Source organism: Lepidochelys olivacea (assembly GCF_965140295.1).
Source record: "Lepidochelys olivacea isolate rLepOli2 genome assembly, chromosome: 14".
In the NCBI taxonomy this organism is placed as follows: Eukaryota; Metazoa; Chordata; order Testudines; family Cheloniidae; genus Lepidochelys; species Lepidochelys olivacea.
The window spans coordinates 13,635,380-13,660,138 of NC_140424.1; the positions used below are offsets into that span (position 1 = coordinate 13,635,380).

General features: G+C 51.1%; 1 protein-coding gene across 1 annotated transcript in view; it reads right to left on the reverse strand.

The window, feature by feature from the left end:
* Positions 1-10,563: 10,563 nt before the first annotated feature.
* Positions 10,564-24,759, reverse strand: part of SPATA20 (spermatogenesis associated 20) — a 29,833-nt gene continuing 15,637 nt past the window's right edge. Inside the window, exon 16 of the mRNA XM_084648012.1 lies at positions 10,564-12,629. Within this exon, the coding sequence (XP_084504138.1) occupies positions 12,459-12,629 (171 nt within the window). The 3' untranslated portion in view covers positions 10,564-12,458. The remainder of the gene's footprint in view (positions 12,630-24,759) is intronic.

A 24,759-nucleotide genomic window follows, 5' to 3' on the forward strand; every position in this document is an offset into this window, starting at 1 on the left:
ATGCCTCGCCATGGTGTTTTATCACGGCTCATGGCTGAATAGAGACATGGTCTTGGGCTCCCCTCCACTCCCAGCCATGATGCATGGAGCATCTGCCCCGACATTTGTAACTGTACAGATCTCCTCAGTATCGCCCACCTCAAGCATTCAAAAATCACGACGTTAGCTTAAAAATGAGTTCTTTTTCTTTGCCTTCTGGGTTTTTGAGTTCAAGGGGGCACCAGAGTCACTTTTTCAAGTTTTTCTCCAAAACCAGGAGAGCTAGTAACTTTTTTGTTTTTAAGATAAAAGCTGAGCATGAAAACTTAGATTCACATGATTCCAGGAGTTGGGGCTTTAAGACAAATACAAAATATCACAAAACTCTCAATAAAATCATGACACTTGGCAACACGGTCTCCTCCCCAACTGTTTGCAATTCCATAACACTCCAGCGTCGACGACAAGGATTGTTTGCAGGGAAAAGTAACATTGAGAGATTATTTAATGCAGTTTTAGTTTCTTTTAACACCATGTAGCAGTTTGAAACAAAGACAAGGAACTGACACCATGTGACCTGCCAGTTCTTTGCAAACCACCAGCAAGGAAGGACCCCACTGACTACAGCCTGAGAACCATTCTTACGGACAAAAAAACAGACCTGGTTCTTTATTTCAGTCTGCAAGCAGTGGTGGGCATCTATTGATCTGACAGCAATTGACAGGTGAAGGCTGGAAAGAGACACAAAAATGAAGCCAGTATACTTCAATATTCCACCCTTACTATGAGAGAGAGACAGACTACAGAATTCCCCCTTTAGTAAATAAATATACTATAGTATGCCACTATTTAAAAAAAAACCCACAATATTCTACAGAATTCCTCCTGTATTATAAAAGGCTTCAGAATCCCACAAGAGGCCACCCTTATTAACACATAGCCTGGTACATCTCAATAGAGGTCTCTGACTTTATAAGTGTCTGTGGTGTTGCTAGACTTTCATCCTATCACAGCAGAATGACTTACAAGGGACGATAGCGAAGATTTTTTAAAGTATTTAGGTGCCCAAAGATGGAGACAGGGACCTAGTGGGATTTTTGAAAGCATCTCGGTGCCTAACTTCAACTGGGAGTTATTTATCTGCATCTTTAAGAGAGTTGGGGGGAGCTACCTGTGAATGGGGGGCAGAGGGATAGGAGGGGGAGCTACTGATACGACTGGGGGATGTCAGGGGTAGGCAACAGATTCCAGGCTGGGCAGGAGCATCCTACCTGCTGCCAGGCCCATTCCAGCCACTTTCTGCTCCATGGCCTGATCCTGGGTGCCATGGCAAGCGCTCTGGGTCCTGCTCTCACCTCCGAACCCCATCCCTGGGCATGAGGGAGTTTACACATGGGTGGAGCCCCAACAATCTTTCCATGACAGAGGCTTTAGCTTTCCCCTGCTCCCCTGGGTCTGCCACCCCCTGTTTAGCTGCCTAAATACCTTTGAAAATCTGGCCACCAATCTTTTACGGAGGCAAGGCACCCCTTAGTTTTGATGGACATTTGGAGGGAGGAAGTACTTCAGGATGAACTCTGAAGCTAGTCATTCTGCGATGGCACTTTGCACAAGGACGAGTTAGATCAATGCTCTGTCCCCCCTAACCCTGCCCTTTAACACAGACCCCCCCACACACCACGAGTTACCCCACTGACATCTACGTTAACACCGAAGCTCACAAGCTCCATATGCCGGAAGCCTGGGCATAGCAGCCCAGCATCCCAGAAGGAGACACCACAGGCCCCATTAAACACAGAACACGATCAGTATGGGAGTCACCGAGCAGAAACTTTTCACATCACTGCTTCTTGTCATGTCTGTGCACCGCGGCTGTCAACAAAACCCTAATGTAATTGTGTAGACAAGCAAGGGGTGGAAAACAACAGTTTCAGCAAATCAACGTAATTTGCAAGGAAATTGGTGAGTTACTGGCAGGAACAGTAATGAGGAAGGAAGCTTCTTGGGGAGAGTTTAACTTTTTGCTTCTTATGCTGCTCTGTCTCTTGGGTCAGTGGCTCAGTTGCTCCATGAATTCAGCCACTCACAAGAGAGGAGCATTTGACGACAGGACAGTTTGACACCTCTTGTCAAGCTGCAACGGAAAAACTGCTACCCTTCTAGCAGAGCGAGCTTCCTCCCAGCAGTGCCTGGGGAACATCCCCTCATCTTGCAGCCTGCACCATTTCACAGAGCCCTGGGGGACCTTTCCTCTCAGCTGTGACCTGGGCGTACCTCCTTCTCCCACAGTGTGTTTGTTCGTGCTGCAGAGCCCTGGAGAATTCCTACTTCTCTAGCGCTGTGAAGAGTGCCCCTGTATGCACTCATTCACTGTCATGCTCTATGGCCGCTGTTCCCAAACTGTGGGTCGGGACCCCATTTTAATGGGGTCTCCAGGGCCAGCATTAGACTTGCTGGGACCCGGGGCTGAAACTGAAGCCCAAGCTCCACCCCTACTCAGGGGCGGCAGGGCTCAGGCTGTGGCCCCCCGTCCCCTCCCACCAGGGGCGGCGGGGCTCGGGCTGCAGACCCCCCTCTCTCTCCACTGGGGGCAGCGGGGCTTGGGCTGTGGACCCCCTGCTCTCCCCACTAGGGTGGCAGGGCTTGGGCTGTGGACCCCCCTCTCCCCACAGGGAGCAGCAGGGCTCGAGCTGTGGGCCTCTCCCCCACATGTAGTAACTTTGTTGTAAGAAGGGGGTTGCAGTGCAATGAAGTTTGAGAACCCCTTCCCTATGGGATCTCCCTGGATTTCAGCACTGTGAACTTAACAACTGTGCCTGGGAAGATCCCCCTGTTCCTGCAGTAACGTCTGGCTGAAGGATTAATCTTACGAGTGCCGACACTGATGTCTTCCTCTGTCGGTAAGAAACCAAGCCTTTATAAAGTTTCAATTGAGTTAAAGCAAGAGGCTGCTTCCCCAGAGGCCAAAGGAACGGGCTGAAGCAGATTGATATTTGTGATTTGCGGGGGGGGTGGGGGGCAGGTTTTCCTTATGTTCAGTTCACTGCGCAGGGGTCTCTGTGATTTTCCCATCCAGTGCCTGTGCTGGGAAGGCTCTGGTCTTCCCGCCATTCTCTCTTTTCCTGACAGACCCTCCCCAACTCAGCTCCGGGCCCTTTAAATAGACGTTTTGCCATAGTGCAGAGGGGATTGTCTCTTGCCTTAACCTACATTCCTTCCTTTTCAACTCTGCATGAGCAATTAAAATTTAAATAAGAGGCTCTGCACTGCAGCAGGGACTGGTGGGGGGGCCGATGGAGAAGGGCGCAGCCCTCTCAGCCAGGCTCCAGCGGTGTCACCACCCTGGAGGTGAGAATTTATTCCCAGCGAACAGCTCCAGGCAGGCATCGGCACAGAATGCCCTTGGGATGGCAGGGTCAGATGTTGCTGCTGCTCAGAGTTGGAAGGACTATACCATGCTGAGGCCCTGCAGAGAGAAAAGCCAGCCCCAGGATTCTGCTCCCTACCCCCAAAACACTCAGCTGGTTTGGCCAGAAGGACATAGAATCATAGAATATCAGGGTTGGAAGGGACCCCTGAAGGTCATCTAGTCCAACCCCCTGCTCGAAGCAGGACCAATTCCCAGTTAAATCATCCCAGCCAGGGCTTTGTCAAGCCTGACCTTAAAAACCTCTAAGGAAGGAGATTCTACCACCTCCCTAGGTAACACATTCCAGTGTTTCACCACCCTCTTAGTGAAAAAGTTTTTCCTAATATCCAATCTAAACCTCCCCCACTGCAACTTGAGACCATTACTCCTCGTTCTGTCATCTGCTACCATTGAGAACAGTCTAGAGCCATCCTCTTTGGAACCCTCTTTCAGGTAGTTGAAAGCAGCTATCAAATCCCCCCTCATTCTTCTCTTCTGCAGGCTAAACAATCCCAGTTCCCTCAGCCTCTCCTCATAACTCATGTGTTCCAGTCCCCTAATCATTTTTGTTGCCCTTCGCTGGACTCTCTCCAATTTATCCACATCCTTCTTGAAGTGTGGGGCCCAAAACTGGACACAGTACTCCAGATGAGGCCTCACCAATGTCGAATAGAGGGGAACGATCACGTCCCTCGATCTGCTCACATATCAGACATATCAGAGTTCTCAACAACTCATTGGCAGAACGGCATCCTGAATGCCCAGCACTCTCCCCCATTGCCACAAGTGAGTTGTGCACAGTGGATGTGAGCTGGGGCAGATCAGTTGTGGAAGGGCACCTGACCAACTCTGGTTTGCACTGAACTGGCAGCAAGGGGGTGCTGAGCTGGACACTGGGGCATTAGTTCTGGGTGTTGAGAGGGCAGCATGTACCACCCAATGTGTCTGGGATCTGGCTGAGCCCAATGGGGTCAAGTTAACATTTCCCCAGAAACATTCACGTGTGAATGTCTGGGCCCTTGTACTGCAACCCTTCCAATTCACGTTGAGTTCAGTTCAGTTTCTGCACCAACATTTCCTTGTCTTTGTAAATATACTGAAGGGAATGCTCTTGCCCAGAGCTAGAGTGACCGGATTAGCAAAATTGACAGCATAGGTGCTGGAACTATGGATGCCGGGGGGTGCTGCAACACCCCTTGGCTTGAAGTGGTTTCCATTATATACAGGGTTTACAGTTTAGTTCAATGGCTCTCAGCACCCCCACTATACAAATTGCTCCAGCGCCCCTGCCTGACAGGTCTTCTCCAGCACTAACCTCCGTGATCTGAAAAACCAGAAGTGGACGCCCAATCCCACTGTTGCTAATCCCAGGCATTCAAAAATCAGATTGGTTTAAAAATATAATCAAATGGGGGCTCTTTTTCCTGGCCTGCTGGATTTGGAGGCTAGGGGGCACTCAGGTCACCTCTTCCAGCTTTTCTCCACAACAATGTGAGCTAAATTCTTTTTTAAATGAAAGCTGAGATTCTCATCTAATCACCAGAGTCCAAAACCTTGGGCTTTGAGAAAAATACCAAATATCTCAAGATGTGTGATAATCATGAGAGTTGGCCACACTGCCATCCTGATGAAAGTCCCTTTATAAGGAGACGCTTGGGATTCAAGACAGATCCCATAATAGCTACTTAAAGTGAGGCAAACTAGAGAGGAGCCCAAGTGGCAAACTTTGCATCCAGTGTTTGCCCTGAACTCCACCCAGGCATGGGGGGGACTCAGGTGAGATCAGGGTGGTCATCTTGGCACAAAGGAGCCAGTTGTGAAGTTTGGGGGCTTTCAGATTTGAAGTTCTGGATCACCCCACGATAGAGCTAAAGGCCAGATGTGAAAGTCAGGTCTTTCCCCAAGTTGGAGGGTTTGACCCTCTGTCCATTGGAAACAGAAGTTCCTGGGAGCAATCATTTTGCATGGCCCCACCTGCTGATGAACTGAAACAAGACAGTATAGGCTAGAGCAAATCACTGGAAACATATAAATGTTAAGAGAAAAACACACACGCACACAAATCCAGGGGATCGACCATTAACCTCCCGGAGCGAGTGAACCATAAAGCCTCGGGCCTCAACATGTGAAAACTGAATGCAAAGAGTTACAAAGGAATTTCATAAAACTGGGCAACAAAATGGCAGATGAAATTCAATGTCGATAAATGCAAAGTAATGCACGTTGGAAAACAATTCCAGCTATAAATACAAAAGGAGGGGTTCTAAATAAGCTGTTACCATTCAAGAAAGAAAGATCTTAGAGTCATTGTGGATAGTTCTCTGATAACATCTGCTCAGTGTGCAGCAGCAGTCAAAAAAAGTGAACAATGTTAGGAGCCATTAGGAAAGGGATAGATAGTAAAATAGAAAATATCAATGCCACATCTGGAATATTGCATGCATTTCTGGTCACCTCATCTCCAAAAAAATATATTAGAATTGGAAAAGGTACAGAGAAGGGCAACAAAAATGATTAGGAGGTATGGAACAGCTTCCAGACAAGGAGAGATTAAAAAGACTGGAACTGTTCAGCTTAGAAAAGAGACAATTAAGGGGAGGATATAATAGAGGTTTATAAAGTCATGGAGAAAGTGAAGAAGGAAGTGTTATTTACACCCTTCATATAACACAAGAACCAGGGGGTCACGTGATGAAATTAATAGGCAGCAGGTTGAAACCAAACAAAAGGAGTTACTTCACACAACCTGTGTATACTTCTACACGGTCAACCTGTGGAACTCATTGCCATGGGATGTTGTGAAAGCCAAAGTATAAGTGGGTTCAAAAAAGAATTAGATAAACTCATGGAGAATAGGTCCATCAATGGCTATTAGCCAAGATAGTCAGGGACACCACCCACACCCTGGGTGTCCCGAAGCCTCTAACTGCCAGAAATAGGGACTGGAGGACAGGGCATGGATCACTTGTCAATTGCCCTGTCCTGTTCACTCCCTTCAAAGCATCTGGCGCTGACCACAGTCGGAAGACAGGATACTGGGTTAGATGGAACATTGGTCTGACCCAGTATGGCCATTCTTATGATAGATGGCCAAAAACAGTTTGGCCTTTTTTTATTATTATTCTCTTTCCCTCTTCCAGGACAGTAAAAAGCATTCACGAGATGAGGTGCAAAATTCCTTCTTGACTTCAAAGACATTTCTCCTGGCCAGTTTCTCCTGATTCCTGGCATATTCCATTAGAAAGCTCTTCACACAACCAGCTGGCAACACACAGTACAAAGCTCTTGCTTCCCCTGCAACTCTCGCTTCCAGATTACAGCATCTTTTTGTCGAGGTGAAAAGGAAAGTAGGAAGCAGCCTGCATTTCAAAGGGAGCCTGACAATATCAGAGAGGCTTTGAAAGCACCGTGCTTCCCTGTTTGCAAACAGAAATAGGGTAGGGGAAAGCACCAAAGTTTACATTCCACCAAAGGGATCTCATGTCATTAAAGATGCCCCATTCTGCCTAGAAGTAAGAGATAATTTAAAAAAAATCTCTCTCTGATCTCCATGCAATAAATAACATGAACGCCTTTAAATGAACACCAAAACCAGGGCTTCCATGATGATGAAAGATGCATCTTCCTTCCTCCATGTCATGGAACCTTCTGCTTGGACACGAACTGAATTATGGTACCTCCTGCATCTGGGAGACTCAGGCACTGGGAGACTACTGCATTTCCTCTGCTAGGGATTGATCCTGCAGCATTCGAGTTTATGGGAGTTTTCCCATTCAATAGGTGCAAGACCAGTCCCCTAAAGCACTGTGTAGGGCGGCCCAAAAGCATTTAGTGATGGGAAAATTGGGGGTTTTGACTTAACAAAATGTTTCACTAAAAGTGTCTGTTTTCCATGGAACTTTCAACTTTTCATCAAAAAAACAAGCACCCAAAAAACAAAATCTGAAAATTTTTGATTCAGAAATGCCACAGTGGTGCCTTATGGAAGTTGTAGTTCAGGTTCCCCTTTCCCTGCTTCTCTTCTATGTACAGAGCTCCCCAGTTGGACTACATCTTCCATGATGCAACACACCCAGGACTCCCATGATGCACTGCACAGCTCAGCAAGAAGGGAGTCCATGGTTCCCCATGGGATATGTAGTCCAGCTAGGAGAGAGGAATGGACCCATGAGGTACCCAAACTGCAATTTTCCTAAAGCAGCATGGTGGTATTTCTGAATCAAAACTTTTCAGCTGAAAATGTTTGGTTTTCAGCCAAAAGTTTTTGGTTTTTGATTATTTGTGTGTGAGAGAGAGAGAAAGGCAGTTTTCTGGAAAAAAAGAAAATCAATGAACATTATTTCCCCCCGTTTTCACTGAAAATTTTCCATAGGGAAAAAACCCAAAACATTTTCCAGCCAGCTCTAACACTGAGACCTTGTCCCACCCTGAGCAAGTGACTCAAGTACTCCAACACAACTGCTTTACTGAGCTATAGCATAGTGTCTGGCAGACTAAAACACCAAGCGATGACCTCCTCATTACCTCCCCAATAGTACAGCACACAGGAGAGTAAAACAATGACACAGAACTACATTATTTCTGCTCTACGATAGCATTCTGAAGACTACAGCACCAAATTACCTGTGCTAAAGCATATGGACTGGCTCACCTGCATGTCTGCCTGCTACTTGTTTACAACACTGACTTATTACACCAAAACCCAGCTTCACTTCCTACTGCCCAAGTAACACAGGACTGTTATTATCCATCAGTTGCTTCCTGTTTATGTCATTTACCTGTATAACTCTGTGTATTCTCTGTACCTGTTTAAAAAGATAAATAAGTAAATAAAAGACAGGGAAAGCAAGTTGGCTTATTGGAATTTCAACCTTAGTCCAGCATTCATTGTGATTCAAGAGCAAGGTAATTTTTCTATCCCAAAGGATTTCTGTCCCTATTTCACAAAGCCAGTAGAGGGGCAACAAGATACCCCTTTACACTGCACAACACCCACTCTAGAGTGTAAATCTTCCTTCTGAGGGCGGGCAGCCATCTTGTCTTCCAAAATCCCTGCCTCTGAGCAAAGGGAAGAGTGAGCTGTAACCTGCTTTTATAACCTACAGCCTGGTGTTTATAGGACGATTTCAACCAATCAGAATGGAGAATAAATAGGCACATATAATGAATACTCTCAGGTCTCTCTAGGAAGTTGGAGTATGCCTAGAAGTTAGGCAATTCAAGGTTCTGAGGGGCATTATAGTCCAAGCAGCCCCTCCTGATGGTTCACAGAATGGAACATTTCAAGAACTGCCTGAAAGGGGATCTGTGGCCAGGAGCTAGGTCAATAAAACAGTCTCTCTCCCACACACTGGTCTGCAGAGTGAAACCCTTGGTCTAACAGACTGACCCCAGAATGGGGAGTCAGCAACTCTGCTTTGCTCTGTGATCAGGGACAAGCCATTGGGCCTCTTTGGGCCTCGGCTTCTCCGTCTGTGTCATCCCCAGCCACACCTTGGAAAGGTAGAGTGTTATTCACCTGTTTGTAAGTGCTAAGTGTTGGTTTCATTGCAATAAAGTTTCAGTCGTAACAGCCTGTCAGCAGCTACATTGGATGCACTGCCCACAGCTCCCACAGCCTGGTGTCCACTGCGGGCTCTCTTGCTGGCTGTTAGTTTGTGGGGGCACATCAGGCTGCTCTAATCTCCTTTTGATTGGCACTTCTTGAAGCAAATTGCTCAGTCACCAGGGTCAGCCGAGCTCCAGGTATGCAGCATGTAATTCAAATAGAGCTGCTAGGCGGGGAGCGAGGCTGTTGTCACGGGGTCCAGAAATGTCATTCGCTAGTTCCCTTGCAGGAACAGCCGCAGGGTTCAGAGACCCCACACCTCTCTCCATGTACCACGTTCCCAGCTGAGTCGTTGCCTCTTCTCTCCAGTGTCACGCTCTCCCCGCCCCTTTCTGCCTCCTGTTCAGCCATCCCTCATAGGTGAACATGCTCCTGAGGAGCTGAGCTGGGAGTCCAAGGGTCAAGCAGCTGAGACTGGTATCACGCAGGCGACAACAGGGCTGACAGGATGATGGTCAGGCCAATGTATCAGGTCCTCATTCTCTTACGGTGGGCCCCATTCTGCTACACTTACTCAGGCCCCTTGCTCCCATGAGTAACCCTGTCACTGGGCTGTGTCTGTACCTATGGTACTAGCCAGCACAAAGGTAGCAGGTCAGCCCCAGTAGGGTTAGTTACTAGAGTAGCATCCCTCCATCACAGCCTGTTCCATGGTGACGGTTAGAGGCCCATAAATCTCTCCTGGCTCCTTTAATTAGGCAGAGAGCCGACCCAGGAGTAGGAGAGGCGAAGCAGATGGGAGAGCTACAGAGAAGGGAAAAGCCAAGGGGAGATCAAGCAGTGCTACAGGTGGAAGTCCGAGTGCTGACTACTTCTCCCCCTGCTTTCCTGACACAGCTGCAGCTCCCAAGAGCAGCCCCAGCAGCAGGCAAATGCTGCTTGTGAGGGGCTTGCCCCAAGAACCCTCCCAGGCTTCACGCCTGCTCACTCGGCCTGCTCTGCTAGCTGCCTTTGGTGTGGGAATGAACTGCCTGCCTGCACCACCAGTGTGGGGGCACGATTGCAAGGAAGCCTCCACAGCACTGAAGGCAACATCTCCTCTGGCCTGACAAGGACTTTGCTTTTAATGGGAGCCAGTGTCCCAGCCCGCTCCTGCCCCAGGCACCATGCACCCAGTTAGCCATGCTTCTATTTTCCACCTTATATGGTTTGAGCATGTGTTTAAAGTGACCCATGTTGAACTTTCTGAGCCCCGGGGGAGTCAGCGTTTAACTGAGAGACACTATTACCCCCAACCAGGCACATATGCTGGTCCCCAGTGGTGGCAAGAGGGAAATGGAGCTATCTGCTCCCACTGGACTAAAATCAGCAGTCACTGCAGGTTGCAACACTGATTCTTAAAGACCCCCACGCCCCAGGACAGAGGGAATTAGACCCAGGGTTCCCAAACTGAAGGCTGCTGCACAGTGCCACATGGTCCACCGGCGTAACTGTATTCTCCAGTCAAGCTCTTAGTAAATCTTTAACTCCATGTGACTCACGTCAGTAAAAGCTACAGCAATGAAATGTTTAGAGCTGTATATGCTGGACAGAGTATAGAAAAAACTTTATTTATAAAAACCCAAGCTGCAATAAATCAAGTTTAATTCTCGCGAGTACAATGATGCATTTCACTGCAAGGTAACCTAGCAATGTACACACAGTCTGCCACTTACAACTGTAAAAACGGCAAGCAGTTTTTCTATCTGACCTGGCTGGATTTATTTTTCAGAAGCAAGAAGAATGCACTGGTGGAGAAGATGATGAAAGCCCTGGACCATCTACAGTGACACAAATGAGCCAGCCAAAAAAATAAAGTGGTAAGAAAATACGGTGATGCATGCTTGAAGTTTGGATTCTCTTTCACTGGACGGGTTGAGTACCTGTTGCCTCAGTGTGTTATAACAGAACTGTTATTTTGCATTTTTATTTACAATATCTGATTGTTTTCTAATTAGTAGAGAGTAGGGTTCAGTCTTGACTTATACAACACAGAAATTCAGATTTTACACTAAAAAAATATTGAAAACACAATATAGGGTTCAAAGTTTAAAATCAACAAATAACTGGTTTTTTAACAATTTTGTTAATGTTGTGTTGCTCATTCAGTTTTGTACATGGTACAGTTATGCACTGTTTGCCCTGTTTGAACACCACATTTTGGTCTCCATGTTTTTTTAAAGTGTAGCTTTACTAAACCTGTTGGTTTCAAAGACCTTAAAGCCTGTCTTTGAGTGCATATTGCTAGGGATTTCTATCCTTACAACTGTTTATATTCAAATGAAAAGGAAACATGGGAATTCTTTGCTTACAGTGTTATCGTTTAGCTGTATGTAATGATTATTAATGGTTCTAGTTGTTCATAGTGGTGTTAACAGCGGGGCGCAGTACCCATTGCAGCTGTACAGGTGGGCCACAGGGAACCATGTTTGAGGACCCCTGAATTAGACCACACTGCCGGTGGCCCACTGGAATTAGCCACTGCTGCGCATGACGGTTCACAGCTAGACACTCCGCCGCATCCCCCTTGACACTGGCTAGAGGAGGGCAGTGCTTTTCAGAGGGCAGATCCTTATTTAAGGTAAAAAAAAAAATGTTGTAACCTTCCTTGCATTTACGAGTAAAAATGTATTCATGCTAACAGTGCTAATAAGCCTGTGTAATTGATTTGTGCGTGTGTTTGGAGAGGCTGACAGAGAATCCTTGACATTGAAAGGGGAGGCTGTGCAGGGAATGAGACTTTCGTTGTTTTTATTTGTAATAAAATTTCCAGTGCCTCCCTCTGTCCCCCCCCCACTCCCTGGATTGCCTTACACAACACCCACCCCACTCCCAGGGATCGCAACCCACCAGTTGAGAAACATTGGAGTAGGGGGATGGGAAGTCAGGACTCCTGGGTTCTATTCCTGGCTCTTCCTATGTAATCTGGGCAGATGAATCTCTCTGTGCCTCAGTTTCCATAAACAGGGACAATGCCACCGCCCGGGGTGCTGCAAAATCTACCTAGGAAAAGGAGCAACCTGATTGGACATTGTTATGATTAGATTCCACTGCATGTGGACTCTTCATATTTGACTCAACTGGTCATGGTTCAGATCAGAACTAACTGCACCTGTCCCTGGGGATTTGAATGCAAGGAACATAATCAGCCCCAAATGGGCAGTGCTCTTGAGAACTGTGGAGTGTGAGTCTTCCTGATGAGGAGGAGGAAAGACACTGTTACAACTGAAACACGAGGGCTAAAACCATATCAGAGGACAGAGCTGCTCACGGATGGGTGGTGGGGAGCCAGCAGGGATGGATGGCTGTGACTGCTTGTCAGTTTCACTAAGATCAATCCAGGGAGTGGCTTGTGCAAAAGGTGACTTTATTGCAGAGTTCTGCGCTGTGTCCATGCATAGTCACCGCGGCTGTCTCACTAGTCTATTTTCTTCCACCTTCGCCAAGACGGCAGGGTGCCCGGCGGGGCCACGGGGCGACAGCTCACAGCAGCAGCAGCCTGCGCAGCTCCTGGGAGGAGGTGACAGGCAGGGAGCAGGCAAAGTTTTCACAGAGATAAGCAGTGGCTTTTCCGTCTTTCCTCTCCAGGGAGGAGAGGAAGGGCAAATGGTGGTACAGGAATCCAGTACTGTCCCCGTCCGCCAGCATCAGCACCTGGGATACACAGAGATGGAGACAGTCAGGGATGGAGTGAAAGGGAGAACACAGTCAAGACCCAGTCAGCTCCCCCGGCCCACCGTGGGAAGTGCTAACTGTATCACGCCTACACATGCTAGGAGAGGGGAGGATGGAAGGTGAAGAGAACCAGATACAGATCTTAGGGCATGTCTCATGGAGCACAGACCCTGCAATCACATCCCCACACCCTTTACTGCTGCTATTTACTAACTTTTTGTAACACTTCTTCGAAGGCTGAAGGGCCTGGGTATATTTAGTTTGGAAGAGAGGAGATTGGGGGTGGGGGAGACATGCCAGCTTCTTGAAAGGCTGCCATAAAAAAGATGGAGAAAAGTTGTTCTCTCTTGCCAGCAGGGGCAGGACAAGAGGCGATGGGTTCAAACTCCAGCACAACAGATTGAAATTAAATCTCAGGAAAAACTTCCTAACTGTAAGAACAGGAGACCAAGGGCAGAGACTACCTCCGGAGGTCATGGAAACACCTTCACAGGAGGTTCTCAAAAGGAGGCTGGAGAGCCACCTGTCTCAGATGGTTTAGACACAACAAAGCCTGCACATTGGCAGGGGATTAGACTACATGACTCTTATGATCCCTTCTAGTCCTATGCTTCTATTCCAGAGAGACCTGGACCCTACAGACCAACCAATGCTGCCAGAAGAACGTGGGACCCCCATTTCTAGCCCTCTCCCCTTTCCTGCACCCCCTCTACATGGCGTATCCTGCCTGACCCACCCTGCTACCCCTCCTCCCCTTGTGCATGTCTCCCGTGAGGCCTAAACGCCTGTTTTCCCCTCTTAGCAACAAAAACGTACGGCACCTCCTGACCAGAATAAGCGCAGGACCATATGGCCAGGGCTCCTCAATGCAGGTCACTCTCCTCTCATTGATCTGTGCTAACTTAGGGCTCCACCCTGGAAGGTGCTGATCCCTGCCAACCCCCACTCAAGCCACTCTGTTGGTATACTGTAAGGGCTCAGCGTTCAGTGAAGGGTGTCACACAGGGGGCTTGGTGTAGTGACGGGTGGGGCTTGGGGAGGGCTGGGCATGCACTGCTGAGTATCACATGAGAGGCTCAGTGTGCAGTGCTGGGAGCTGGCATGCAGTGAGGGGTACTGCCTGAGGGCTCAGTGTGCAGTGCTGGGAGCTGGCATGCAGTGAGGGGTGGTGCCTGAGGGCTCAGTGTGCAGTGCTGGGAGCTGGCATGCAGTGAGGGGTACTGCCTGAGGGCTCAGTGTGCAGTGCTGGGAGCTGGCATGCAGTGAGGGGTACTGCCTGAGGGCTCAGTGTGCAGTGAGGGGTGGTGCCTGCAGGCTCAGTGTGCAGTGAGGGGTACTGGCAGCGAGGGGTGTTGTGCAAGGAAGTGCTGGCATGCAATGAGGGGTACCATCAGGGGGCACCATGTGCAGTGGGTGCTGCCCGGCCTGGGACTCGATGCTTATTCGTATGTGTAGCTGCACAGCCCCTCCCTGTTGGCTCCCAGTTGGGAGCGGCCGCACGGACAGCTTGGCCCATTGTGGTGCTGGGCCGTGTGCTGCAGCAGTGACTAACTCTGCTGCAAACCCACCCAAGTCCTGTTTACCCAACGAACAAACTGTGATCAACAGCGCTGCTGGCAACACCCCCGCTGCCCAGCAGGCTTCAAATTTGCTGCTCTAATTGAGCTCAAACGGCATTAATCTCTTTTAAGCCATGCCAGCTTCCCGCAGGCAGGAGTCAGAGCCACAGCACAGACGGACCCAAGCCGGCCTGAGAGTTAACACTCCCCTCGGATCCCTGAGACACTCGACAAGGAGCCACTTTCCTAACTGTGGCAGATGCTAAATAACCGATCCCCCCTCTCAGGCCAATGGCTGCATGTTCAGCACTGCCTCCCTTTCCCCCTACACTAGGGATCCCACGGAGCCCAGAGAAGGGGACAAATCTTCCAGCATGCCAGACAGAGGTGGGGACAAAGCCAGGGGGCATGGGGCAGAGCAGGGCAGGTGCAGGATCCAATGACACCGGGAGGCTGTCAAGCAGTCCAACAACCCTGCCACAGGTGGCTCATGGTTAAGGCTAAGGTTTTGTCACGGATCTTTTTGGTAAAAGTCATGGACAGGTCACAGGCAATAAAGAAAAAGTCACAGAAGCCCGTGATCTGTCCCTGATTTTCAGAAAAAATATGCATGACAAAATGGGGAGCTGCGGGGTCCCCACACCTGGGCAGGTGCGGGGGGAGCTCTGAGGGCCCCCACCACCCATGGTTCAGAGCAGCGGCCTCCCCCCACTGCCTTGCTGCCCAGGGCTTCTCGGATCTCCAGGGTACCCCACAGCCCCAGGCAGCGGGAGTGCCCCACAGTTCCCAGCCACCACGGGCGGCGGGGGCCCTGCAGCTCCTACCAGTGGGGGCCTGAAGTCACGGAGGTCTCTATAAGTCACAGATTCCATATCTTCTGCGACCTCCGCGACAAAATCATAGCCTTACTCGTGGTTCACATGGCACCCGGGCAATTTTCAAGCCAAAATGCTGATCACCCTTCCCCACCAGAGCCTGCGCTCTCCCACAATGCCCTGGCTCGCTGTCGCCCACACGCTCATTTGCTGTGGGCCGGGACCTGCTACCAGGGGGCGGGAGGACGCATGTTTTCCCCAGCCAGCCTGTTCTCCAACGCCAGCAAAGAAGGGCGGCATTCCTGCACTGTCTGCCCAGCAGGCCCGTCATCCCAGCACCCCAGCAGTCAGCGCAGACATACTTCTGACACCAACCCACGCCCCACGCCCTAACCCAGCAACCACAGCACACATCACACCCACACCCCTGAGCGCAGACACACACCAATACAACTGTACACCATCACACTGATCACACCACTAACCCCTAAACACACACACTCCCAGCAATAGCAGACCCCAACCCCCTCACGGATCACATCTGTTCTTAAACACACGTACACACACAGAACCACTGACACACCCCTCATCCAAATGCAGCAAGCAGAGCACAGATCATACCAATGTCCCCCGGCACTGACATCCAACACCCTAGAGCAGCAATCGCTGCACACATCACCCCAACTCGTGCTTCCACACAACACATGTCAGTTTCCACCCCAACCACCGCATACCAACTCCCCTCGCACGCCAGAGGCAGGCAAAGATCCCACCCACTGACACACACTGCACCCCTCCAGCGCAGCCCCACCCACATCGCACTGAGCCTGCTTCAAACCCTGCGAGCCACATTCCCCCCACCCACACACATCTCCTAGCTCCTCTGCTAAAGCCTCGGGCTTGCCCCGGACTCCTCCCAACCAGGCCACAGACCCGGCTAGCCTCCCACTCACTCTCCTCTCTCTGACATGCTCCAAACTCCCGCCCTCCCGCCAACAGCTGTCCTGCCCCATTCCCCTCCATTTGGGCAGCAGGCCCCCTCGTCACACAGCGGCCACTGTTGCCCTCCTATGGACCATCTCTCTTTCCCAGGGCGCCTTCCATTCAGCCTGCTCCCATCTCCTCCACAGGGGCCTGGAGCTAGCTGCCCCCTCCCTGGCTGGAGGGGCCCCCTTCCCTGCCTCTGGCTTCAGCTCAGGATTGGCATCATTTCTCTCCAACCCCCCTCCTGCCTCCCCCCAGTGCCCCACTGGCTTTGTCTGGAATTAATTCCAGGAGTGATTAATTACCAATTCATATCTAATCTGAAATTCATTATTCATTTTCTCGCAGCCTCCCTGAGGTCCTCTGGCTGGGCCAGGACAAAGCAAGGCTGGCGTGTTAGCGCTCCATGGAAGAGGAGATAATGAAATCCTTCATAATTACCCCGCAGGCCTTTAGCAGGCCAGGGAATTAACCCAGGAGCAGGCTCAGGCCCAGGCCCATGCCTGCCTCTGGCAGTGACTGAAATCTGCCTGCCACCGTCAGGACACTGCCTTCGGCCCCTAGCACTGGGTAAGGTTAGGAGGAAAAGACACCAATGTCTCTTTCCTCCCTAGTCCACCAGCCCCTGCTGGCACGGAGCAGTGGGGAATCCAGGGCATGTTCTAAGCAGGTCAGTGCAAGGAGGGCTGCAGCTCACAGGTAAAATCTGCACTCCCCCCTTCTAGCCAATCAGCAAGAGCCCCCCCAAGCCTAGTCCACCTTGACAGTCAGAGGAGACCTCAATGAAGGGCTCATCCACCCCTTTCAGAGAGCACAATAATAACCACACAACCACATGGGGCAGCCTGAGACCACCGGCCTACTGAATGCAGGGACCCTTGAAAGAGTAACGGCAAGAACTGTACAGATGCAGCTTCCTTTGAGCTCAATGCGTGTTACAAGGGTGGGGGTGACTCTAAGAGCAAGCATCACAGCAGATAAAGGACCGTTAGCAACATTCTCCAAGGGGAAACTGAGCCACAAAGCAGGGAAATGACCTGCTCAGGGTCACAATGCAAATCAGCAGCAGGTCAGGAACAGGCTGCACGACCCCAACTCACTACAACCAAGAGTTCTTGTTCCCAAGCTGCTGGGTAGCGTTCCTGATGGCTGCTAAAGAGATGCCGTGCTCTGCCCCCGAGTAGGCTGCACTTTGGAGGGGAAGAGAAGTGAGCCTTTAGGCTCCACATCTTCTATCACTTGGTGAAGTGTCTAAAGATGGGATGAAGGATGCTAGATAAACAAAGGATGCTGTCGCTATTAATCCCTGATTATCATGCACCTTGGCCTGAAATGTTACCATACAAAATGACAGACCTGAGATTCCAGACTTGGGTCCCTGCCACCCCAGCTCAGCACAGCAAAGGGTTAAATGAACCCGTCCTTCTGCGGCACTCACTGATTCCTCTCTCCTCACACAGCAGCCCCCCCCCGCCCCCAACACTGGTATCAAATGTAAATTCACCAGCTTTCTCAACCTCACTACGACAAGGATTTCACTGTGATGTTTGCGAGGAATTAATTACTGGAACGACCTAGTTAATTACATCAATGCAGCTCAGGCTAGCCCCCAGCAACCTGCCAGCAATGGGTGGGTGGGCGGGGGTGTCATGTTGACGTCTCTTAAACTCCTGACACAGCTGCTCTGCCGTCTCCAGGGCAAGAGAGGCAAGCGCTGCAGAACGGGGTGGAGAAATGGAGAGTGGTGGGAGGGGACCGGGAAAGGGCAGAGGTGCCTGTTAGGCGCTCTGGGCGAGCGGCCTCCTGAAGGGGGAAAAGGCAGTTTGGGCCCAGGCTTCCACACGTCTCGTTGGACAGGAAAGTTGCTCTGGGGTCCTGGTGTCTGAGCCTGTCCAAATCCTGAGCAGTGTGGCTGGAAGGCTTTGCCTCTCCTCTCCTTTAGCTGAGGTGGGCCGGGGAAAAAGAGCCAGTTAACTGGCAAGAGTAGTAATGGGCGCCACACACAGAGGGCGGGAGAGGCCAGGCACATCCAGGGATCCCAGGGGTAAGCCGTGCTGAAATCCCCCAGCCAGCAGTGCCCCAGCTCTGGATTCACTCCATGCCCCACACTCAGCCAAGCTCTGCGATGGGGTTCCACAGGGCTCGCGCTCCCTGCTTGCCCTGGGGAGAATGGAGCCCTCCAACCCGCTCCCCGGATGAACCTGGGACTCTGCTCCCACTTCAAGGCAAGCCTGTATCCAGGACTAGCTTTATCCTCCCTGCGGGAACTCTCCTGGGGCTCGTTCTCCCTGCCCTGCGCTTGGGGCAGGCATGGACACTGGTGCAAAGTGGGCACGGACTGCAACCCCTGGTAGTGTTTGCATGGGGCCTGAGGTGCAAGTGTAACCTAGCACTCTGTCCCCCTCTAGTAGGCAGGGGAGAGACAGGCCCCTTGAGTCTGCAACCTGCGGCCAGCGTGACACCCCGCAGCTGCTCATTAAACCTCTCAGAGCCTTTCACTGCCAGGTCATTCTGCTGAACCCAGCCCTGGCTGGTCATGACTAGAAGTGGCTAGGAAATGAGTTGATGATCTCAGTCCAGTTCCTGTGGTGACCCGGGGCCAATGTTCCCTCTAATTTTTGACAGGCCTTGTATGTGAAAAATTTCTTCTGTGCAAATTTTTGAAGAAGAGTTCAAATTTGTGCGCCATAAGGCAAGTGCGCCCAAGCGAGTAAAATGCTTATACAGTTAAAAAGTTTTAATTTGCAATTTGTGATAATAGTTTTATACCATGTTATTTTATAGATGTCATCTTTAAATACTTAGAAAAAAGGAAATTTAACCTCCTTTCCCTTTCCTCCCCCCCTTGCCGGCTAGGAGAATCTGGCTGTGTTGATAGATGGTGGGCGAACAATGTCAAAAGTCGCCCGTAAATGATATTTCGGCCTGGCTCCGATGTAGCATTTCATTTGTTGTGCACGCGGTGTTTCGCCGTATGTGCGGGCTTTCGGATCGGTGTGCGGGCTCACACGCACACAGCTCAGAGGGAACAGTGCCCAGGACTCACGAAGGCCATGGAGCCTTAGTTAACAGCACGTCTCTCGTCCTCAGAGGTGGGTTTCTGCAGATCAGACCAGAGGCACGCAGGCAGGATGGCATCAGGGAGCTTGGACTGCTGCTGCCTGCCCTGCCGATTCTGGGCACAATCAGAGGACGCCAGTCCTAGGGCTGACAGTCTGGCACCTCTCAGCAGCATACTGTGTCAAAAGCCCCAGCAGCAGCAAACCCTGCCACATGCATAGGACCCAGCAGCATGGAGGCATCTTTCTTCGGGCTCCTGCCTGGAGTTTCCTTGGCACTTAACTTCTCAGCTGCAGCAGGGACAGCACCTGCCTCTCTCCCTCCGGTGGCAGCAGAGACATCGCACCTGGCTTAGGCTCTGGCCGCAGCCCAGTGCTAGCAAGTCAGAAGATACTTAGGACACTTCAGCTCCGATTCTTCTGCTTTCAGCCCTGTTTTACCAAACTGTGAGGAGATAGCCTGGCATCAGGTAAGCCCTCATATGACAATCCAGGAGGTGCTTGTGTTCAGCAGCTCTGTCTCCTTGTCAGCGTCAATCACATGTGGAAGAGCCAGGATCTCTCACTCCAGACCTTGGAGACAACAGAGAGAGAGGCAGCTGTCACCAGGGTGGATGCAGGCCTCTGACATCCCGTCCATTATAGAGAGGCTGAGCAGGGCGCAGTACCTCGTTCGCTGAAGACACCAGCACTGGGAGACATGGACCCAGGTCTGTGTAATTTGAGATGTTCTGATCCAAACTTTCCAAAGCTTCAGGCAGGTTGGAATCCAGGGTTCTGGTTTAGGCCCATCCCTATAGAAAACTGACAAGAACCCCTCTTGCATCCCCAACTAATAAGAACAGCCATACTGGGTCAGACCCAAGGTCCACAGGCCAGTATCCTGTCTTCCGACAGTGGCCAATGCCAGGTGCTTCAGAGGGAATGAACGGAACAGGTAATGATCAAATGATCCATCCCCTGTCACTCATTCCCAGCTTCTGTCAAGCAGAGGTTAGGGCCACCATCCCTGCCCATCCTAGCTAATAACCATTGATGAACCTATCCTCCATGAACTTATCTAGTTCTTTTTTGAACCCTGTTACAGTCTTGGCAGTCAGAAGACCTTGGACGGAACCATTTTCCATTGGAAAATGAAGTTACATCAAAATCAAAACGCTTCACAAAATCATGTTGATTTCATAGAAGTTTCATTGTGGAGAAAAATCTGGGAAAAAAGTTCTGCCAACATCAAAGAATCCTGTTTCGGTGTTCTCAAAACAAAAAGGTTTGATTATTTACCCGGGAACAACTTTTTGCTTCAAAGTGTTTTAATTTTGAATTTTATTAGAGATTATGATATTCAAATAGAAACAGAAACAAAACATTTCAACTGATCTGAAATTAAATTTTTCTTCATGGAGAATTCTGAAATGTTTGCATTTTGTTCTGAGGAGAACTTAAACCAAGTTTCAAAATCTCGTAATCCTCATGAAACAGAGCTTCCATCCTCTGCACAGTGCTACGAATGACATCATTGACAAGTCAACTCCCCATTCTGATGATGTCACATTTCTCTTCCTGTTCAACAGGCTGTTGTCATTTCCTGTGTGTTCTCCTACATGTCATTGTTTATATCCTGAGTGGCACAAGGCTGCTGCCCATTCCTCTGCTTGCATCTCAGCCATGCCATTGTTCTTTTCACTGGTTGTGCTCAGGAACTAGCAACTCATACCTTGCTATTCTAAAAAGCACTGAAAATTAATTTCAAAGCACAGCCCTCTCTCTGCTCAGGCTGTCCTTGTCTCTGCTTTAATCAGTCAGTCAGTCTCCAGGGCTTCTGTGCTCTTTTGCCTGGAATCTTTTATAGACACATGGAAAGACTCCAAAGCAAGTTCTTTCTCCCTCCATTCTGCAAAGTGATTCTAGAGACTGGGATGTGATGCAGCAACGGGGAAATAACACATCATGTCAGAGGCAACATTTATTTAGAAGGATAGGGAAGGAGTGTTTTAGTGCCATGATTTTCACCGAGAACCAAATGGGAACCATGCAATAGAACACTAGCATGTAGTTTAATTCAATATCCATCGGCAGGACTGGAGTCAGATAGAACCACAAAGAGGATAAACCAAATCCATCACCAGGTGCAACCCTGCTCAGGCTCCTTTCTATAAGGCAGGGAAAGGGAAGGGCCCAGGAGATCAACGGGAGCACAAGAGCGACAGCTGTTGTTAAAGGATGGGGGCGGGGGGAGGCGGGCACCTGCATTGGTTCTGCTAACCAATCTGCTAAAAACAGACATGGCTGCTGGGTTCTTTGTGCACTAATAGTTGTGGCCGACAAACAATTGGGCAAAAAATTCTCAGCCTTCCTCCACTCGTCAACCAAAAACCAGCTGCAGTTTCTTACCCTGCTCCCAATCCCACAATCCTTTGAGGTCACAGCCCACAATCCTTTGACAACCCCAGTGACTAGGCCAAACATGGAATGTGTGGGCAGTTGCCAAGAAGCCCACACTTTGGTATTTTAACTATCTCCACAAGTCCAGGCTCTGACGTGAAACCCATTCCAGGGACCAATCTTCCTCCTGCTCTTTCCTGCCTCGTACTGCAGGGAAGGCAAACCTAAGAGGCAGGGACGCTGGGGGCAGAGGGCCATGGTCCCATCACTTTTTACTGGACGTAAGGGCAAGTAATGCGGGGGACGGGGAGGGGGGGAGAGGAGTGAGTGGGGGCAGGGTCCTGGGGGGAAGAGGTGGCATGGGAGCAGAACCTTGCAGAGAAGGGGCGACGTGGGGGCACGGCCTCGGGGGAAGGGGTGGGGCCACAGTTCGGACACTGGTGGCCCTCCCACTTTTAGGGAGCTTCCATCGCCCCTACCAAGAGATATTCCACCATCTATCTCTGCAGTGCTGGAGTGAATGTCTCGAACAGCTGGGCTTTGGCTTCCAAAGCTCCGTGTTGCAGTTGGAGGCAACTGAATTAAACAGCGAGAAAGGAAGTGAATTTCTTTGCCATTTGATTTGCTCGCGCTCCCCGGTCGGTTTGTTGTCCGAGTCCCCCTCACAGAACCTGCTCAGGTTGCAGAGAACAAAGGCTGGCACAGCTGTTGAACAGGGAGTAATTTATTAACAGTGGCACCAGCGGACTCAGCCTCCTGCTGCCAACCCAGTACGTTCAATTCCGGCAAAGTGGGTCACTGGCTTTAATCCTTCCAAGGGAGAGAGGGAGGAATAAAGCTGGTAACAGAAAGAAACCCCGCGAGCAGAACAAGGACTGGCCAGGGCACACTGGAGCCATGGGACAGGCCAGCCTGTCATGGAGCCAGCACCAGAGAGATGCTGGAGCCAGCAGGAGAAGAACAGGCTCTGAGCAACCAGGAGCCACGTTCCCTTCATTACACCTCCTCACCTCCTGTGCCCACAGGAGATTCATCCCAAGGGAGGGCACACTCTGTGGTTGCCTTCACCCACCCGCGGGAGGCAGCCCAGCCGGCAGCTGAACCTGTGCAAGCCCAGCCACCTTGCGTCACACCTGACACTCAGCCAGCACCACCTACTGGCTCCCCGCAAAAACCCCACTTTTCACTGCTGCAACCCCCGACCCTGGAGGCCCTCGAGCCGCTGCGGCCCTGAGTAAATCCAGGCTGACTCTTCCTTGGCACGTATCCATGCTGCCCACATTAGCTCTTGTGGCAGATCCCAGGGAGGGGCACAGGGCTGTTGTGTAGACTGGATGGCGACCTTCCCACGCAGGGAAGAAAGGCCAGGAGATGACGGGATTGCTACAGACACAGACCAGAGTCACTTACTGGAGCCAGTGACTGGCTGGCAACGCCAGTTGCATGGATGGGGCCTGGGGAGCCAGGGAGAGATTGCGGGGCAGTGATGGCCTGCACCAAAGCCATTGCAGAGAGTGTCATGGCTGCGGGGTCCTGCCAGACACACACACCGGGCAGGACTCAGATCCTGCAGGAGTGCCGTGGGTCTCTTCACTTCACTGGGATTATTGCAGGGCTAGGATGTGCACAGTGACTGAGCTTACCGAGTCGAACCAGTCTGCTAACAGATCAGGGCTCTTACGAGGAACAATGCAGAGAGCAAGTGTGTTGTACCTGAAGTGCACGGAGAGCTCCTAGCACAGGCGGGCGGCTGGGGGGGCGACTCCCGGCACCGGCGCTCCGGCGGGCGGCTGGGCGGGCGACTCCCGGCACCGGCGGGCGGCTGGGCGGGCGACTCCCGGCACCGGCGGGCGGCTGGGCGGGCGACTCCCGGCACTAGTGCTCTGACACGTGGCTCAGCGTGTGACTCCTGCCAGTCGCACTCCAGTGTGTGGTTAGGCGTGCGACTCCTGGCACTAGGGCTCTGAACTGCTGCTGTCAGAGATGAACCCAGTTCAGCTGTTCATAGCTACGAACTTTCTTCTCCTTTGGCACTGACCCCGTCCCTTCTCTTCTGCCCTGTTTCATTCAGCTCGACATGTTACCAAGTAAGCAAGCTGTCAATCAAAAGGGCAGAGACGCTGCCGGCTGAATGTGACAGCTGCCACGGGGCTCAGCTGTCGTGCTGTTCGGAGGGATTTCTGTCTCTTCCACACCAATCCGACAGCTCCACTCCCAACCCCAGGCAGCAGCGCCGGGGTGCTCAGCGCGCCTTCCCAGCCACGCCGGGACAGGCAGAGTCACACAGCCCTAGTCAGGAGTGACGAACCAGTTCCATTCCACTGGGAGAGCAGAACACGAGGTGAGCGGTGGGAAGATGTTACACCTCGTACTCACCCTCCACCGGGGAATGCCTTAAAATACAGTCACCGCTAACTGCAAGGAACAGCCGAGCACCAGGGGCTCATTTAACATCTAAAGGGATTGCATCCAACATGCCAGTGCATGACAAACCCCCATGCCCAAGGCAACTGTGCTGCGCAGAGCTGACTGCCCTCAGCCCACAGCACGGACAGCACAAGGCACTTGGGAGTGAGGAAAGCGGGGCCAGCACTGGGCTCATGGGAACTCCTGGACCTGAGAGTGGATGCACGGATCTTGGTCCTGGGCGCGTCTCAGGGGGCTGGGGCTGAGGGAGGATCTAAGGGAGGTTTGGGGATTCGAATGGGTGGAAGAGGACATTAGGCTCTGGGGGGGGTTCCTGGCACAGGAACTGAGGGATCAGAGGAGACAGAGGAGCTTCTGGGGGAGTCTGCAGGGTTCCTGTTGAGGGTGTGGGGCTGGGAGGGAGCTAAGAAGATGTTGCATTTCCAGGCAGAAGTTGTGTTGCTGAGTTCAGTAACCTAGATACATGTGCAATCCAGTGCTGACAGCCAGGCCGGGCACGTTCGCCCTGGAACAAGCGTCTCTCTCTGGGAGTCCCGTGTAAACACACATGCTGTGTTGTAACAATTCATTTCCCGGGTACAGGCTGACAGAAAGAGCCTCTGCAGCCATTTCTCTGTGTCAGGGAGAGGCGCCCAGGGAATGGGATTCATGATCCCTGCCTCCCAAGCTGACAAACAAGGCACAGCAACTGGAGGGCATGTGGGGAAAGTAGGGCACCCCTTTAAAAGAGAGGCGTGGATGGGAGAAGGGGAAGGGTGGGTGAGGGAGAGAGAGCATCAGGAATCCAGCACGCTGCAGAGAGCCACTGCCCGGTGTGAAGAGAGGCAGAGAAGCAGAACCAGGCTGTGGGCCCAGAGGGCACCGGGGCTGGCTGGCAGGCTGT